The sequence below is a fragment of the Anopheles darlingi genome, chromosome X, assembly GCF_943734745.1.
Source record: "Anopheles darlingi chromosome X, idAnoDarlMG_H_01, whole genome shotgun sequence".
Taxonomy (NCBI): domain Eukaryota; kingdom Metazoa; phylum Arthropoda; class Insecta; order Diptera; family Culicidae; genus Anopheles; species Anopheles darlingi.
In genome coordinates, this window is record NC_064873.1 from 9,686,285 (window position 1) to 9,702,469 (window position 16,185).

Here is a 16,185-nt window from a genome sequence, read left to right on the forward strand (position 1 = left end):
CTGTTTATGGGACCGAATGCTTGAATTTGCGCGTGTGTTTATGTGTTTGTTTGTGTGTGGGTATGTGGGCTAGTGAGAGGACAGCAAAGGGCAATTGGTGTGCGTGTGTCTGAAGCCGTAATTGAATTATGAATTCATTTTTGTTCATTATCGCCTCGTTTTTACCGTTTTCGCCTCGTGGTAGATTTCGTTTTTATCGTTTTCGCCTGCTGGTAGATTTCGTTTTTATCGTTTGCCCATAGAACGAACATGCACATGCACACCCACACTAAAACACAGCCACACACACACACACACGCACACACACACAGTCTCGTGCGCATCTTAGCACCGCACCGCGTACGGGATTCGCAGTCGTTTAGTGTAAAGCATCATCAGAAATCATCATCAGCAGCAGGTTAAGGAGTGCACTGAGGAGAGAAGTAGAAGCAGATCGAGAAGACCGCTCCGCTTCTTGGCACCGCCCATAGTTAAACCCCTTCCTTCGAATAGGCGCAACAGCCAGAGCGTTACACCGGACCCAAGGAACCTGCAAGCCCTTCCCTAACCTGCCAACCAGCCAGCAGGTTCAAGCGACGGTTCGAGCGACAACACCCCACGACCCTAGGCGATGCTATAGTATCAGAGTGTGTGGAGTGTCACGGTGAATCACCAACCAGCCAGCCAGTTGGTGCGTGCTGCTGTTTTTTTTTCTCAAGTTCGGTTCCGCAAAAAAAAACCGGGAGAGGAAACCTCACCGCACGGAATCGGAGCATCCTCGCACAACCACACACCTCGCACCCAGTGCCCTCCTCCGCCGTCGTCGATCCTCTCGATCTACCCCGTCGTCCTGGGCGAAACCTTGCCATTCTGTGATTATTTTCAAGAACAAAACGGACCGACAGAGAGAAGAAGGTAGGGAGGGGCCGAGAAGCCGCGTACTGCGAAATCTGCGAAAAATAATCACCGTGTTCTTTTAGTTTTAGTGTGTGTGTGTGTGTGTTAGCCTTTGTGGTTATCTGTGAAGCCCGCGTGAGCGTGTGCCTACGTGTGTGTGTGAGTGCGTGCGTGTGTGTTTATCAACTGTAGCGTATCCTTGTACACACCGAGGAGTTGAAGGATCGCATTCAGTGATCAGTGAGAAAACCTGTGCCGTGTGTGTGTGTGCGTGCGTGTGTTTTGAGGTCCTTGCTCGGACCAGGTAGGCAGGCAGGCAGGCGCAGCAGCGGGCCAGCGTGTACACTCCGTGAAGTACGTACCTGTGGTACGTTTTGCAGCTCAAAGCACAGCGTCACAACTACTCACCCTCAGACTCTAGCAATCAACCAACCAACCAAACGCGTCTTGCAGCAGCCCCGCCAAGCCAAGCACCAGGGATCAACTACTCAGCTTTTGTCTTGTGGGCACCGAGCACCGATCAAACAAACTCTTCAACACCACCCCACTAGTCCCGTTCACAGTGATGGCGAAGAAAACGTACGATCTGCTATTCAAGCTGCTGCTGATCGGTGATTCCGGTGTTGGCAAAACCTGCATCCTGTTCCGCTTCTCCGACGATGCGTTCACCTCGACATTCATCTCCACCATCGGTACGGCGCCAACATGTCTTGTCTTTTATTTTCAGCTTCTACATTCACCAAACATCAGCATCGATTTCAAGGTTGGCTATTAGTTGCAGCGATGCAGCTGCTGCATCGAAACCGCCAAACGGATCGCCGGCCACATGTTGCCGGCCTAGAGCGCGCATTTGTCGTTGTTATTGCAACCCCCACCTCCCCTCCCGATTTTGGAGAAACAACATTTGGTTTTGTGTTCTCAAAAAAAAACACATCGCCTCAAGCGGGCCTCAGTTATCACGGGCTTTTTTATTGGCCGGAGTCGAGACACACACACACACGCACAACAGTCTCTGACACGCACAAGTCCCTCCCCGAGGGACACTCGGACAGCTCCCGAATGTTTCAAGGGCCGATGAGTCATCCCCGGGGGAGGGAGTGAGCGAATAGCGAAGGACATTGCACCATCAAAGACCGTGCTCTGGAACGCCAACAGCACCTATGGAAAAGGGGTGGTAGCTAGATATGGCCGGATGAACGATGGAACGGTTCGCGAGGTGCGGCTCTCGCGGGAGTGCTCACAGTTTTGCTGATTAGATAATTTTCACCAAATTGCTTCCCCCCTACCCCCCCCCCCCCCCCCTTTACCACGTCACCGCTGCAATATTCATGCGCTGCAATTTGCAGATCGATGATCATCTACAGATTGATCATTGTATCGCATGGACGCATGGATTGTATCGAGGACCTCGTGATGCACCTCACTCAGCGCGCGCGCGCAATACAACGAGCAACGAGCAGCGTCAGCGGAATGTTGTACATGAGTACAATCGGGCGATAACGGACGGATTAGCCATCCCTTATCGATCCCTCACAACGACACATTTTGTTTGTTTTATAAGGAATTCTAAGAAGCTCGGTGACTGCTTCTAGAACCAGAGAGGTTCACTTTTATAACAAGGTGCTTTTTTGGCCTTCCTGTTGTTGGCCCATCGTTCGTTCTTTCGTCATTCCTGGCGCATGAATTTGGGGCAGAGCTAGGCTGGACGATGGTAACCGTACTGCGCACTCACTCGCTATCCTTTCATTATCGCGCTAGGAGGTATTAATTACTTTGCTATTAGCACGTTTCCGGCAGCAACGTTGGTTATCAATGTTGCAGACATCCAGATCTGTGCCCCTCTTTAGTTTGCTTCTCTTTTCGAAGATAGATAGAGAGATAGAGAGAGAGAGAGAGAGAGAGAGAGAAAGAGAGAGAGAGAGAGAGAATAGACCTGACGAAGGCCCATCACGTTTGTCCATTCGTATTACGTCACAAACAAAGAAAACAAATCTTAGATCAGAAGAACACATTTTGGACCGGGTCACGGGTACAGCACGCGTCAGCGTTAACGCGTGAACCTTCAGTATGGTCTGGTTCTGATAATCCATTTTTACTCTTTTAGATGAACAATCGCATCGATCGCGAGATGCGAGAGAGACGTATAGAGGAATGGATTTGACAGCTCCTCGCGGTACCATAGGATCGCCTTGTTGGAAGTGCCTTGGAACACACACTGCTCATGTTCCTGCGCTGATTATTGTCTTGCGCAGTTGGTCAAGGGCTCTTTTTTCGCATCTTTTTACTAGTGAAACCGATGACCGATCGTAACGGTCGGTTGTTAGTTTTATTTGTTGGTAGAACATTCCACGACCGGAAATAGCTTTTCGTTCGCTCTTGCCCACCCTCTGGAGCGCAGAAGTGTATTTGGGAGGAATTTTGGCTTCGGACAAATGTACATTACATTATTTTATAGTCTGCACTTGCTGCACTACAGTTCGTTGCCATACAGTGATTTAACATATGGGCTGTGGTCCGTCACGTCCCGAAGAAAAATCCAAAATCCATCTTGATAGGGTTGGCGGTGGTGCCGAGCATGTGCCAAATGTGCACTGCTAGCCAACTTTAGCAGTTGCTTGAATGAACCGATAGGTTCTGCAACACACTGCTGGCAGGTTACTTTTATTGATTATTTAGTTCTTTTTATTGATTTGCTTATTTCCTCCGCTTCGCTTCACAGGAATTGACTTTAAAATAAAGACGATCGAACTGCGAGGCAAGAAGATCAAGCTGCAGATCTGGGATACGGCCGGCCAGGAGCGGTTTCATACCATCACCACCTCGTACTATCGGGGCGCGATGGGCATTATGCTGGTGTACGACATCACGAACGAGAAGAGCTTCGACAACATCGTGAAATGGTTACGAAATATAGACGAGGTAAGGTAGATTGGGCCGCTAAGAAGGCCGCTGCTTCCCTGTCATTATGCCCTTTTCGCTCATATGGTCATTTAATTTTTTTTTCATTTTTTTTTGCAGCACGCCAACGAGGATGTGGAGAAGATGATACTCGGTAACAAGTGCGATATGGCCGATAAGCGTGCAGTGCGCAAGGAACGGGGTGAAAATGTAAGTAGTAGTAGTGGTAGTAACGTCTGACACCCCTGGATCTATTTGGCTGCGATCAATGCTTGTGTTTCTTAAGAACTAGCAAGTCCCGAGCACAATTACTAGAGCCTGCCACTGCTTTTCCCATCGATTGCCAGTGAATGCGGCAGGCAAAAAAAAACGTCTGCTCGACAGCATTCAATCAATCCTCGCTTTTTTCTGTGTAGCGACAGGCAGAACGCGGAAAAAATCCTTTCCGTGATAGTGATGCGCCACCGGGTACGTTGAGTCCGCAATCATCGCGCATTAAATAGACGAATCCAAATCCAATCTTCCTCTACAATCGCTTGTTAGACATTCGGCGCGCTGTACGTTAATTCGCAGCGCATTTGCGTTGTTGTGGAAAAAGGGGCGAGGGCATCCAAATGTTTACATTCCCATTATTCCTATTACAGCAGCCCCTTTATCGACGGGGTCGCAGTTCAATTCAAACCCGTCATCGAGCTTGATTACCGTTCGTTCTGTGACACTGTTTTAACAACAACAAAAATAGCATGCCAGTAAGCTTTGATGGTTGATTTGTGCTCGCATCAAATCCCTAGGTTCTTTTTAACAGTTTTCTTTTCTGTTCTTTCGATAGAAAACTCATATAACCAAATGCTGAAGACAACTGATAAAAGAGAAAGCCAATAACTTGCATGCTTCTAACTATTGTTTGTTTTTTTCCTCTTGTTATTCTGCCTCATATTCTGGGTGCGAATTTACAGATTGCCCGCGAGCACGATATACGCTTCATGGAAACCTCAGCAAAGGCGAACACTAACATCGAGTTGGCATTTCGCGAACTCGCCGAAGCGATCCTGGACAAGACGGCCGGCAAGGAGACGACCGACAATCCGGACCGAGTGGTAGTGAACAGGGGCACGGGTGAGCGGCCGCCTGCCTACAAAGCGTGCTGCGCGTAGTGTGGTGCCTACGACAGTCGATATCCCCCGACGCGGTTTACACACCATCTGCGGTCGGTGTGCTTCGGTTTCGGGTGCCATCGCTACATACACACATACGTCGTCGCTGTCACCGTTGCCATCGCGCTGCCGGAATCCCCTGTCGCCACCGGCATCCGCTACCCGGCAACTACTTGCTCGTTGCGAGTTTTGGACGTTCATTAGATTAATTTTAAGGTTACTCTTTACATGTTCGGCTTGTGATGGTGGCACACGAGTGTATGCCGAGCTAGTACTGTGACAACGCACCCCGACTACTCTACTCATTCTCTCCCATCGCCTATCACCCTTCTCCTCCCTCATGGCCGCCGCAAATCCCTCAGGGGGTTATTTTTATATAGTTTTATGGACGCTCCATCGTTTCTGTTGGTTTTTAGCTTGTTCGTTTGTAACACACAATCGTTTTTCAGAGACTGGCTCCTTTGGCCCCTGGACTCTTCAATATGCCCACCGCTCCCAGTGTCCAAAGACAGTGTTAATGCATTTTTTAAAGAGAGACAGAGAGAGAGAGACAGAGAGAGAGAGAGAGAGAGAGACAGAGAGAGAGAGAGAGAGAGAGAGAGAGAGAGAGAGAGAGAGAGAGAGAGAGAGAGAGAGAGAGATGAACAGATATGAAAGAGGCGCCAACTGGGCGAGGGTTAAGGTAAGGGGTGCAGCTAATCGCAAGAGATAGCGTCTGCTATCTTGGGCTTGTATAATCGGTTTAGGAGCGTCAAAACAAAATTAGCTTAAACTCGGTAGCGGTTATGATCCAATCCTTTTTAAAAACTCAGTTGTTTGTTGAGGCATATCGAATGGACGACGAAACGGCGTAATCCTTAACGGCGGATGCCATATAAACGGAATAAATCAATCAAATCGGATGGGCCCAATCTGCCCAGAGCGTCAGACTATATGATCAGGGCATGCAAACGTGAACCACGTGCCGGATGACGAGTCGTAATTTATCCGTAATGTGTAACTCTGACCGGACCGAAGGACTGACCGGAATAATCTATAGGCAGTATAAGGGGTAACCGGTGCGCAGCGGGATAATGATTGAGCAATGAGGCCTGGTGGGCAGACTTACTTGATGTTGTTAAGTAACATATTATTGCATGATTTATGACATTGAAATGCTGAAGCTAATAAATAGACCCAAATGTAATACGAATACGAATGTAATACGCGCTATACGAAAGCGCGATTTGCAGATTTGCGCGTGAGCGCAAACGAGATGGCTGATGAGACGGCAATACTTTTGGTAATTTTCCTCGTTTGATCTTGAAATCTTGCAGAACTTTGTTCGATTGATCGAAATGTGAATCGAAACACATCGCGACGATTTTTAATTAGAAAAATACATCCGATTGTCGTATAATGGTAGACATTGTCGCAAATTAATTTTATCTGCTTTTAAGTCAACCTTAGCCATTTAATCTATTGCACCGCAGCTGTTCGCATTCAAAGAAACAGCCGGCAGAGCATGCAATTTTCAATGCAATCAATGTATGATGCGTTTTATGGTGCAATCGATTCGATCGATGATAATCATTCGAAGGCACATTTATAACATTGTGAACAGTTCAAAATGTATGAACTTTTTGTCACAAAGCACAGCCACGATTTCACGTATTGATGTAGCGTTTATGAACAGGTGATCATCAATAAAGAAATTGGTTCAGTGCGTTGCGTGTTCGAAATTCCCGTCCCAAATTCCAACATCTCCCTAACATAATTCCACTTCATAGGCCACAAGAAGCGTAAATTTACAAATTTACGTTTAATTTTAACCCTTACACGCTGTCAAATCTTTGACATTGACAGCGTGTAAGAGTTAAACGTAACCGTTTTGGCATTAATTTTTTCGTTTTTACGCTTCGTCTGGCAGGGCCTATATAATAGGGACACGAAGGCGCCATAGCCCAAAAACCTCCCCAAGAGGTTTGTTCGCTATGGCGCCTTGTAAAATTTCAAATTTGGATTGTAGGGTTTAAAAATGAATGCCGGCTGGAGTAGGATTTTCGCTCACACTTTTCGCTCAATTTTTCAATTTCGCCATATTTACACTCTTATGAGGCCTATTTTCACCGGGCTGAAATTTGAAAAAAAAATTTTTTTGATTGTTTTTAAGTAATTGTTCCGCCGGCGAAATCCCACAATTGGTAGCAGGTCAATGTCGCAGCCGCGAGTGGATATTGAATACTGGTACGTATGACACTTCGGAAAATAGTGCCCTAACTGCAGATCATTAAACCTTCTCCGCTTCGTTGTGATAGCACGGTGTGCAACTCGAAGCCTCAGTGTCTGGAGTTAGCCAAGACGATCCGTGAACAGATACCGGAAGCGGACGTGGTGTGCCACAGTGGGAGACGCGGTTCTTTCGAGGTCCAGATCAACGATACTCTCGTACACTCGAAGCTTGCCTCGCTTGCTTTCCCCGAGTATGCTGAGGTACTGGAGCGGGTACGAGATGCCCAGCGGGGGCTACCGATTCGGCCTGTCGCGCAGCAACCGATCACTGACTGCGTGATTCAATAACGAGATGAGCGAGTCAGCCCCGTGTGCTCTGAATCGATGCCCGTAAAATGTATAGAGCTGTACAGCCGTAGCGATTAGCATTCACTGCCGTGGAGTGTTGCTCACCAATAAAAGTAGCAGCGGTAAGAAAAGAAGATTGAACACACTAGCGCCACCAAGACGAGCTGCCCTGCAAATTTGACCACAATGCCAGTTTCCCATTCCATCATCTATTTTTTAATTGTTATCCATAAACCACAGCGTGAAAGGAGTGAGAGCGACGATTGATCGTTGCTTTACTAGACCATCGCTTCCATCAGCCTTCCACAGGAGTGCCCGAACGGGCTGCCTCACAGAAAGTGCAGCAAAGTTTGCAGCGTCATGTAGAGTGTTGGCGCCAGCGCACCCACGAAGGCCAGGAAACGGGCCGGCTGGGGTACGGGCACCACGGCGTAAACCAAGGTATGCAGAATTCGTGATGCGGCCACCAGCCGATATATGTTGATAGCAAGAGTCGGCGCAGGATTGGTCAGCAGATACAGGAAACCGATGACAAAGAAAGGTAGGATGTTCTCGAGATCGTTCAGGTGTGCCCTAGCAGAGGATACAAGGAGAGAGGGCTAGAGTAATTTCGAACGGGGCACAACCCCGCCGGACACGGTAGAACGTGCATCGTGAACCTACCTGCGCACTCGCTCGACATCGGGATCATCGAACTTTGGTTTGAGCTTCCTGCTGATCGCGGCCGTATCCTCCGGATTGGCGAATGCCTTGCGAAATGGAAGGGGAAAAGGAGAAAGGTATAGACAGTTAGCAGTGCTGGGGGTGCTATAAGACTCGTCCGTTTCTCGTTCGTCACACCATCTTGCGGACACGCGTTAGCGACGTTAGTGGCGACATGAGCAGCATCTTGCTGACCAGTACAGCACTCCAGAACACGTACGCCCGTAAAGACGCTTGGTCGATCGTTTCTAGCATGTTGGCGGCAAACACACAACCACTGTCACTGAGAGAGCTTATGGGTTTTGAACGAAGACGAAATAGCCGTACCGTGCCGTTAGACGCGTCCCTTGGGAGTGTGAGCTGTGCGAGCAACTCACTTGAAAACTCGTTTTCGGCCAGCGCTCATGATTAAGCCGACGACTAAACCCAGCAACAACCGTTAGGGCAGTCAAAATTCCAACATAAACTGAAAGAAGAGTCACGCAATGCACAACCATGGGAGAAAGTTGTTTCTCTTTCATTCGCTCACGGGTGGCAGCGGAAGTTTGGGCCAGGAGAAGAAAGTGTTATGCAGCACATCCGAAACGCTGAACTGTTGAAGCGTCTCCAAAACCTGCGCGAGATATAGCAGGTGTTGGAAGCTTGGACCCACGCCAAAGCAATAGTCGTGCGTCCAGCGTCACTGGTACATTATGTGCTACCTTGAAGGGCGCCACTAGCCCTTGTTAGTTCTTTGATTTGAGACAATTCAATAACCCTCCTAACCGCTAATACGCTTGCGTAATCAGCAATTCAGTGAAGTAGACGATTCGCAACAGGTGTGAGTAACGCCTTGCGGGCACCGATTCTCCAAACCACGGCACGACGGCTGTGGGCTGGCTAACAGTTGACGGTTGCAACGCGATGTTACGCAGGTTAGCGTGGTGTCTTATCACGCGATCACAATCAATCGCGTCTCGGTCTCGGCAACCTGGAAGGAGGTTTGATTGATGCACGGCCGGCAGAGATTAGGCCATCTTTGCATTGCGATGCGCATTGCAATGCACTTTCTGAACTCATCTAGAATACGTGGGAAAAAAGATGCTTTACCTGTTTTCTGAATCGGTTGATGGCTGTCAGCAGTGGCATTAGAAACAGCTTTACCAGCAGAACGCACGACCAGAACACGTACGCGCGGTACGCATCGGGATGGATTTCATCAAACGGATTGCTGCCGGTTGCTGCCATCGCGCTTCGACGTTTGATAGGCTTGAATTTGAATGGCACGAATGGTCCGCAGGAAGATGCACAACCGACCGCTAGCAATGGTGAGGTAACACTAATCGGCGACCGTCGAACCCTCTGTCGACTACGCCCCTCCAGTATCCCATCCGAGCGGTAAAGCGATTGTCGGAGCAACGGATTTGCTACATCATCCTAGTACGTGGCCTTGCAGCCATGTTTGCTAGCCTAGGGAAGGGGTCATATTGGTCGCTTTAACGATACAAATTATGATAAGAATTTCATATCCACAATAATGTCCTGGCTACAGCTAAGAAAATCAGAAAATGTTCTATGACAACTTCAGTTAGCAATGATTTTTTGGTCAGAATGCTGCTGGTGTTCTGCAATCACCTTTTATACGCTCATCAATGACCTCCTTGCGTCTATTACATGGGAATGTTGGTTGAACGGTTTGCGTGTGTTGCACACAGGAAATAGCAGTTACACTCCACAGAAAGTGGCAGGCTTCTACCCTCATCATAAAAGTCCTTCCACGCAACATACTACAATGATCTTGGCCAACACGAGGTGATGCTTCGCCTTTATTCTCCAAGTCGGGTTTATAGCAACGATTGTGGCAGAGTACCGAGAGAGGGGAAAGCCATTACGTAGAGTGTGTTCGTACAGCGCACCCAGTTAACCTGGACATGCGGTTAAAGCGCACTTTCGGCCCATGAGAGAGTGCCGTATCGTGTCACACCTGCGTAGAAGAGCTTTGGAAAGCCAACCATAATCCCACCTTATCTTTTTATCGATAGAATTTCACAGTGACGGTAGCGACGCAGTGGAAGTGTATAACGTAACCACTTTAGGCTATTGTTGATTGCTGGTTTTGTTAATGTGTAAGATCGCGTCGTATGATCGTTCGACCGTTCAAGTTTGCCTGCACCCAAGGACCATACAGCATATAGCACAGCACATCGTCTTCACCTAAGAATTCCTGTACACGTTTGGGGCTTTATTGTTTCTCTTTACAACATTCAGCTGGTATAGCGAATTTCCTAACGGTCCCTTGGACTGTAATCGCACGGGAGGGGTGGGAGAGGTGTTGAGGGGGGAGGGGGGTTACATGCCTCACACCGGCTCCGCCTCACAGGAAGTAGAGGATGGTTTTAAAGGCCATGTAGAAGGTGGCCAGATAGGCAACGCCCCAGGACAGACCGCGAGCCGGCTGCGGGATTACAACGACGGCATAGACGAGTGTGTGCAGGATGCGGGCGATAGCGACCGCCCGAAATAGGTTGATTGCGATGAACGGTGCCGGTCCGGTCAGCATGTACAGCAGGCCGATGATGAAGAACGGCAGAATGTTCTCGAGATCGTTCCGGTGCGCACGGCGGACGCGCTCTACGTCTGGATCGTTAAACCTCGGGGCCACGTTCTTCATCGTCGTTACGTCTTCCGGGTTGGCGAAGACCTAGCCAGCCGGCCATGGTTGAGAGGAGGTCGGTAGGAAGAGAAGGGGAAATAATCAAAACGTAAAAAGATGCGAATTAACCTCGAGACATACACATACATAGTAACACGATCACACATGTGTGCGGGAGATAAAAGGTGGAAGCGTTTTGCAAGTCATGATGAGCTTGGTTTTCATTCGTCGTAGGAGAGGAAAATATGAAGGAGGGGCGTGGGGAGCGGGGGGGGGGGGGTTATTGTAGACATGGAGTGCAAAGTATTCCAGAGGCATCCCTCTCACCCCTCCCAAGCATACCATACGGTACAGGCGTACGGCTGCACAAGATGCACCCTGTCACCCTGTCCTGAATCGCGGCTGTATCGTGCGGCATGCGATACCGGTGTACGGCAAAACAAACGTACACGCCACCTATGCTGTGTGCGTGCGTATGGGTGACATTGAAATATGCTCTTGCCGGTGTGACGCAAGCATGACACAGCGCCGACCGAGAGCTCCCCATTTGGGAGCGCACTGCGTGGGTCGAGGCGTCTGCTCACAACGACACGTTACCAAGTACACACAATTGACACGAAAAGAGATAGCGTGAGTAAGAGAGACACGCACACAAACGCGCACATTCAATAATTATGTTGCAGGGGTTTCGATGCCAGAATTGATAATGCTAGAGGGCACAGGTGCAAGGGGTATAGGGAAGGATGGACGGGTAAGGGTAAGGAAGGGCAAACACGATGATGTAACCCGGTCTTGGAGCCGGCCAATGGTAAATACCTTCTTGCTGAACCGCTGGCGTCCGGTGAGGGGTGACATGGCGAGCATCTTCACCACAAGTACCGCCGCCCAGAAGACGTACGTACGGAACACCTCCTCATCCACGTTCTGCAGCAGCTGCTGGATGCCCATCTTCTTTCGTTTCGCTTCTCGGACTCGGACTCGGACTCGATGTTCTGTGCTGATATGCGGCTTGAGAACAGGCAGCAGCGACGGTGGATATGGACAGACACGAGGGCGATCTTCCTTCCTAGCGGCACTAGCACTCAACGACTACTGACCGGCGTTGCGGAGTTGCGGCTAAAGAGATCGGTTCGCGATTCGCACTAACACCCCGCGCTATCGCTGGTGTTTAGCGCCAAACAGCGCGATAGCGTTACAGCGTCTCTACACTCATGCACAGAAATGTTGCTTGCGATGTGGATTTTTTTTTACACGTGGCATGGAAATGTCCATATGGCTAGGACACAAACCAATTGTTTTTACATGAACTTTTTGAACATTTCCATAACACAAGCAAAACTTTTAGCGTGTGTAGGGACGCTGTTACAGCAGGCCCCACCTCGTTCGCACACGTATGTATATGTCCCCGTGCTCGCGTTCTCACAATCGCTGTGCTATGCGTGTGCGCGGGTGTTTACAGGCAATCGTACAGTTACAAGTGCGTATGTGAGGTATTTAGCGCACCACTCACCGGTTTTGGGCCGGGCAGATCGTTTATTCATAACATCTTCGATCCCTTATCTATTAGCCATGGCGTTGGAATCGGTTTCTTGTTTAAAGTCCTAATCGATCCACCTCTCTAAGAACCTGCCATAGACAAAGCGGAGGCTCGATCGGTCATCGGACGATCGTACCTCTCTAGTAAGCTATCAAACTAATGACTAAGGCGTGAATAATCGTGACTGGATGCCACCGCTGGTGTACCCTCCATGCGATACCAGACTGGCACTAGAAGATGAGATTGTCGAACCACTGCCACTGCTTCGATTGCTGCTCGTTCACCACGTACGTCAAGCATTTGCCCTTTTTCCTGTTCGAAACCAGCAAAGAGCAAAGAAAAGGGCATATTAAAAACCCCATACAGAGAGCGTCCACGAAAGGTTACGAGCCGAGGATCTCCTACCTTTTGGTGCAGCTGACCTTCGGGTGCTCATAGCGGAAGCACTGCGGTTTGAGCAGGTTAAAGTAGGTGTAACCGATCTGGCGCGAGACGAGCGTGTCGGCGTTCTTGAGGCAGTTGTAGAACTGCTTATCACAGTCACAGTGCGAGCTGATGTGAAAGGCGACGAAAGAGAGACACAGAGAGAGAGAGAGAGAGAGAGAGAGAGAGAGAGAGAGAGAGAGAGAGAGAGAGAGAGAGAGAGAGAGAGAGAGAGACGTGTTAGTTCGTGGTGTGCTACTAGAGGCAGCACTAGGAGGATGGAAGCATAAGTCACGCTCAGCTCCTATACCGCCTGTGAAGATCCACCCCAGCCACAGACGTTCATGTTGTGTGTATTCGCTGATCTGTGAACGATGATCCTTTGGAATTGTTTTCATTTCGATTCGAACTGATCGTCAATGTGCGTGACATGAACGTTTAATGGGGGAGGGGGGAAGCGGGTGCGGAGAATGCCCTACCGGGTGAAGTGACCGTTGTTGCGAAGCCGATTGAACTGCTCGCCAGCCGCGATCGTGATGGGGCACAGATCGTGCGCCCGGCAGCAGCTATCGGTGAGGTAGAAGAACCCGATGTCGTCCTCGCTCTTGGCCTGGTTGCCATCGCCGCACCATACCGTGCCCGGGTAGATGGCTTTGATCTTGCGCTTGAAGCTGTTGAACAGGCTCGTTATGGTCGAGCTGGGCGTTGTGCCCTGACTGGGGCGCCCGACCGTCGTTGATTCCCCCGCCGGTCTCCGGCTGGCAGTCGATGACGATGACGATGACGATGGTCGCTCCGTGACATCATCCGGTGCGTGCACCAGTTGTCCATCGTTCAGCTGGGCCGGAATATTGCGCAGTCCTTTAGCGGTGTTGACAAAGTGGGGCCGGAAACGGTAGGATCGGAACCGGGACTGCTCGGTCGTCGTCGGCCCAGGAATCTGGTAGGTGTCGGTGGGCGACGACACCAACCCGAACCGCGTCAGCGTGCTGCGGAAGAGCTCTGAAAGGCGCGTCAATGGCGGTGTGGCTGCTGCCGTTAGGGTGGCGCTCCTCACCGGTTTACCCTTCGTCGCTGTGCATGATGTGCGTGTGCCGGGGTGGGTGCGGGGTGCGTTAAATGGTGCACATAGAATGAGAGATAGAGAGAGAGCGAGAGAGCGAGAGAGATAGGTAGATAGGTCGACAGGTAGATAGTAGAGCAGTATAGTAGTAGACGCTCGCCTTTCCACCTGAACTATAGGGCTATTTGGGAGGGAGGGACGTCGTGCTGTGACGTCAGAGGTGTCAGAGCCCGACTGTGCATGCATGACGTCAGAGCGCGTGCGGCGGCAAAGGGACTTGCGCTACACACGCGATCACAACCGATGATCAGTCGCTGCTCCATTACGGTACTCGTCGTTGGGCGACCAAGAGTGTTGCAGGAGTCGCGCAGTCGCCGGCCTTTCTCGAACGCGCTCAGCTGCGACGCTGCTGCGCGCTGCGACGCCGCGGTTTACAGTCGACGGTTGCGGGTTGGGTTGCGAGCCTCGGACTCATGCTTCATTATTATGGTGCTGTGCACACGCCAATTTGCGCTAATGCAAGAGGGGCGTGAGGTGCAGTGATGGCTGGCTGGCTGGCTGGCTGGTTAGATTAGGTTTTAGGCAACCGGTGCCAAGGGCCATCGGACCTTCCTTACCTTGCGACTGGGGAATGTAGAAGCTGCTGCTGGTGCTGGTTCGGTCACCGTTGAGCTGGAGCTGGATAAAAACAAGGGAGGAAGTGGAGAAGGATAGAGGGATAGTGGGTGAAACGGGATTGGCGAACTGCTGGACAGCACACTAACACGCGACGTGTATGTTATGCGCCGCCGTTACGGTACGGCGCCATGCGGAGTACATCTAGAGTCCCAACAACGTTCAAAAACAATGGACACAACGGAGCAGGTGGCACGTGATAGAACGAGCAACGCTCATCGTCCCCCTCCCCCGATCCGCTCTTGCTGTACTCGGAAGCCCTCTGAAGCTGCGAGCCAGTGAGTTATGGCCTTTGTTCGAATGCCATCATTCACGGATTCTTGCCACAGTAGCTGCAGCAGCAGCAGAGCAAGATAGGGAGAGGCTGGGTAGAATGGAGGGGTTAGCGTAGGGTTTGGTCTGATAATCACACCAGGCCGCACACATTCCACAACACATTGTCGCGCGGCCGCTGGGTAGCCGCTTCCTGTCCCCTAGAAACCAGTTTCGACGTTGCCGACGACAAGCCGGCAGACATAGCGGGAACTGTCCTTGCCGTCCTTGACAGCTTTGCTTCTCGTGCACTCCCGTGGGGAGGTTCCCTGGACCCACACACACACACACACGCGCACACGCACACGCACACTCACCTCCACAGTGTCCTCGTCCGTGAAGTCATCGACTGGCAGCGGCGATTCCTGTGGAAGCAGCAGAAGAGTACCAAGGTAGTCCGACTCCGAGGAGCCGGTCCGGGGGGAGGTGATTCCATTCGTCCATTCGTCCGGGTAGAGACTGAACGCTTCCTCCAGCGATCCGACCGTTTCGCTGGAATTGTCAGCGTCAGCGTCCTCGCTGAACGACGTCACATCACCGGTGGTACTGATGGTGGTGAGCAGCACCATCACCACCAGCGCCAGCGCCAGGTGTCGGACGTACATGGCGTCTGGATGGCGTATGGATCCTGGTGGATCTGAGATCGAATCGGGCCGCTGCTGGACACTGCGAGACACTAACGGTGCGAGACAACACCACAGACACACTCGGCTCCTGCGCGATGCTGCTGTGTCGCTTTATGCTCATTCTCGGTTACCAGAACCCCACGCCAGACCCGAGACGGAGCACGCGGAGACGGAAGCGCGGAAACACGTGGCGAGAAGGGGGGGGGGGGGAGCGATTTGTTGTGATCTTTAGTCGTTTTGTGCAGCGAACGATTGTTATAGAGCACACTACACTACCCACACACACACACACACACACACACACACACACACAAGGCTGAGAAGAATGCTGACCGTGGAAGAATGCCGCTGCCAATCGATCGATGATCACAGCTCCGCGAGATCACCGCAACAACAGCATCATCATCATCATCATCGTCATCATCATGGTCATGATCAAGGTTTCCGCATCAGGGTCGGCTGCTGGTGACCATCAGCAGCATGTACTGCTGCACTGCACTACTACTTCCTTCTGCCCTTCTCTTTCTTTCCTCACTCACTGTGTATCCCAGGAGCTGCGGCAGGAGCGTTGGACTAGACTGTCGTGTGCACTTGGCGCTGGTAGGATGCTGCGTTGTGCTTGATCGCCGAATTGGTCCTTGCGGTGGAGTGGAGATCGGTGTGCCTCGGGGTATCACAAGTGGCACGATAGCGACAGGATACTTTCACACACACATACACAGAATAAT

At 50.7% G+C, this 16,185-nt stretch overlaps 5 protein-coding genes across 10 annotated transcripts; 2 read left to right on the forward strand and 3 right to left on the reverse strand.

Moving 5' to 3' along the window:
* Nucleotides 1-6: 6 nt before the first annotated feature.
* On the forward strand, nt 7-6,120 carry LOC125951331 (ras-related protein Rab-10). 3 transcript variants are annotated; one of them, XM_049680107.1, is made up of 5 exons: nt 7-894; nt 960-1,568; nt 3,596-3,795; nt 3,895-3,984; nt 4,731-6,120. In XM_049680107.1, the coding sequence occupies exons 2-5, from the start codon at nt 1,442-1,444 to the stop codon at nt 4,926-4,928; spliced, it is 615 nt and encodes a 204-aa protein (XP_049536064.1). In that variant the 5' UTR covers nt 7-894; nt 960-1,441; the 3' UTR covers nt 4,929-6,120. The 3 variants fall into 3 exon arrangements, with proteins under 3 accessions (XP_049536064.1, XP_049536054.1, XP_049536075.1); XM_049680118.1 differs by having other exon boundaries at nt 383-397; XM_049680097.1 differs by having other exon boundaries at nt 7-1,568.
* An 885-nt stretch (nt 6,121-7,005) lies between these two features.
* On the forward strand, nt 7,006-7,852 carry LOC125954248 (migration and invasion enhancer 1). 3 transcript variants are annotated; one of them, XR_007469025.1, is made up of 3 exons: nt 7,006-7,154; nt 7,226-7,609; nt 7,728-7,852. XR_007469025.1 is itself a non-coding variant. In XM_049684398.1 (2 exons), exons 1-2 carry the CDS (start codon nt 7,123-7,125, stop codon nt 7,485-7,487), a joined length of 294 nt encoding a protein of 97 aa, XP_049540355.1. In that variant the 5' UTR covers nt 7,006-7,122; the 3' UTR covers nt 7,488-7,674. The 3 variants fall into 3 exon arrangements, 1 of the variants encoding a protein (XP_049540355.1); XR_007469026.1 differs by having other exon boundaries at nt 7,681-7,794; XM_049684398.1 differs by lacking the exon at nt 7,728-7,852 and having other exon boundaries at nt 7,226-7,674.
* Nucleotides 7,682-9,609, reverse strand: LOC125954235 (microsomal glutathione S-transferase 1-like). The gene is made up of 3 exons (XM_049684371.1): nt 9,279-9,609; nt 8,151-8,236; nt 7,682-8,060 (listed from the first exon to the last, which is right to left on the reverse strand). The coding sequence occupies exons 1-3, from the start codon at nt 9,414-9,416 to the stop codon at nt 7,817-7,819; spliced, it is 468 nt and encodes a 155-aa protein (XP_049540328.1). The 5' UTR covers nt 9,417-9,609; the 3' UTR covers nt 7,682-7,816.
* A 357-nt stretch (nt 9,610-9,966) lies between these two features.
* Nucleotides 9,967-11,948, reverse strand: LOC125954244 (microsomal glutathione S-transferase 1-like). Its single transcript, XM_049684384.1, has 2 exons — nt 11,638-11,948; nt 9,967-10,869 (listed from the first exon to the last, which is right to left on the reverse strand). The coding sequence occupies exons 1-2, from the start codon at nt 11,767-11,769 to the stop codon at nt 10,543-10,545; spliced, it is 459 nt and encodes a 152-aa protein (XP_049540341.1). The 5' UTR covers nt 11,770-11,948; the 3' UTR covers nt 9,967-10,542.
* Nucleotides 11,949-12,050: 102 nt separating this feature from the next.
* LOC125954227 (uncharacterized) lies at nt 12,051-16,122 on the reverse strand. 2 transcript variants are annotated; one of them, XM_049684356.1, is made up of 5 exons: nt 15,149-16,122; nt 14,462-14,522; nt 13,261-13,783; nt 12,764-12,910; nt 12,051-12,670 (listed from the first exon to the last, which is right to left on the reverse strand). In XM_049684356.1, exons 1-5 carry the CDS (start codon nt 15,434-15,436, stop codon nt 12,589-12,591), a joined length of 1,101 nt encoding a protein of 366 aa, XP_049540313.1. In that variant the 5' UTR covers nt 15,437-16,122; the 3' UTR covers nt 12,051-12,588. The 2 variants fall into 2 exon arrangements, with proteins under 2 accessions (XP_049540313.1, XP_049540304.1); XM_049684347.1 differs by having other exon boundaries at nt 13,261-13,855.
* Nucleotides 16,123-16,185: the final 63 nt, after the last annotated feature.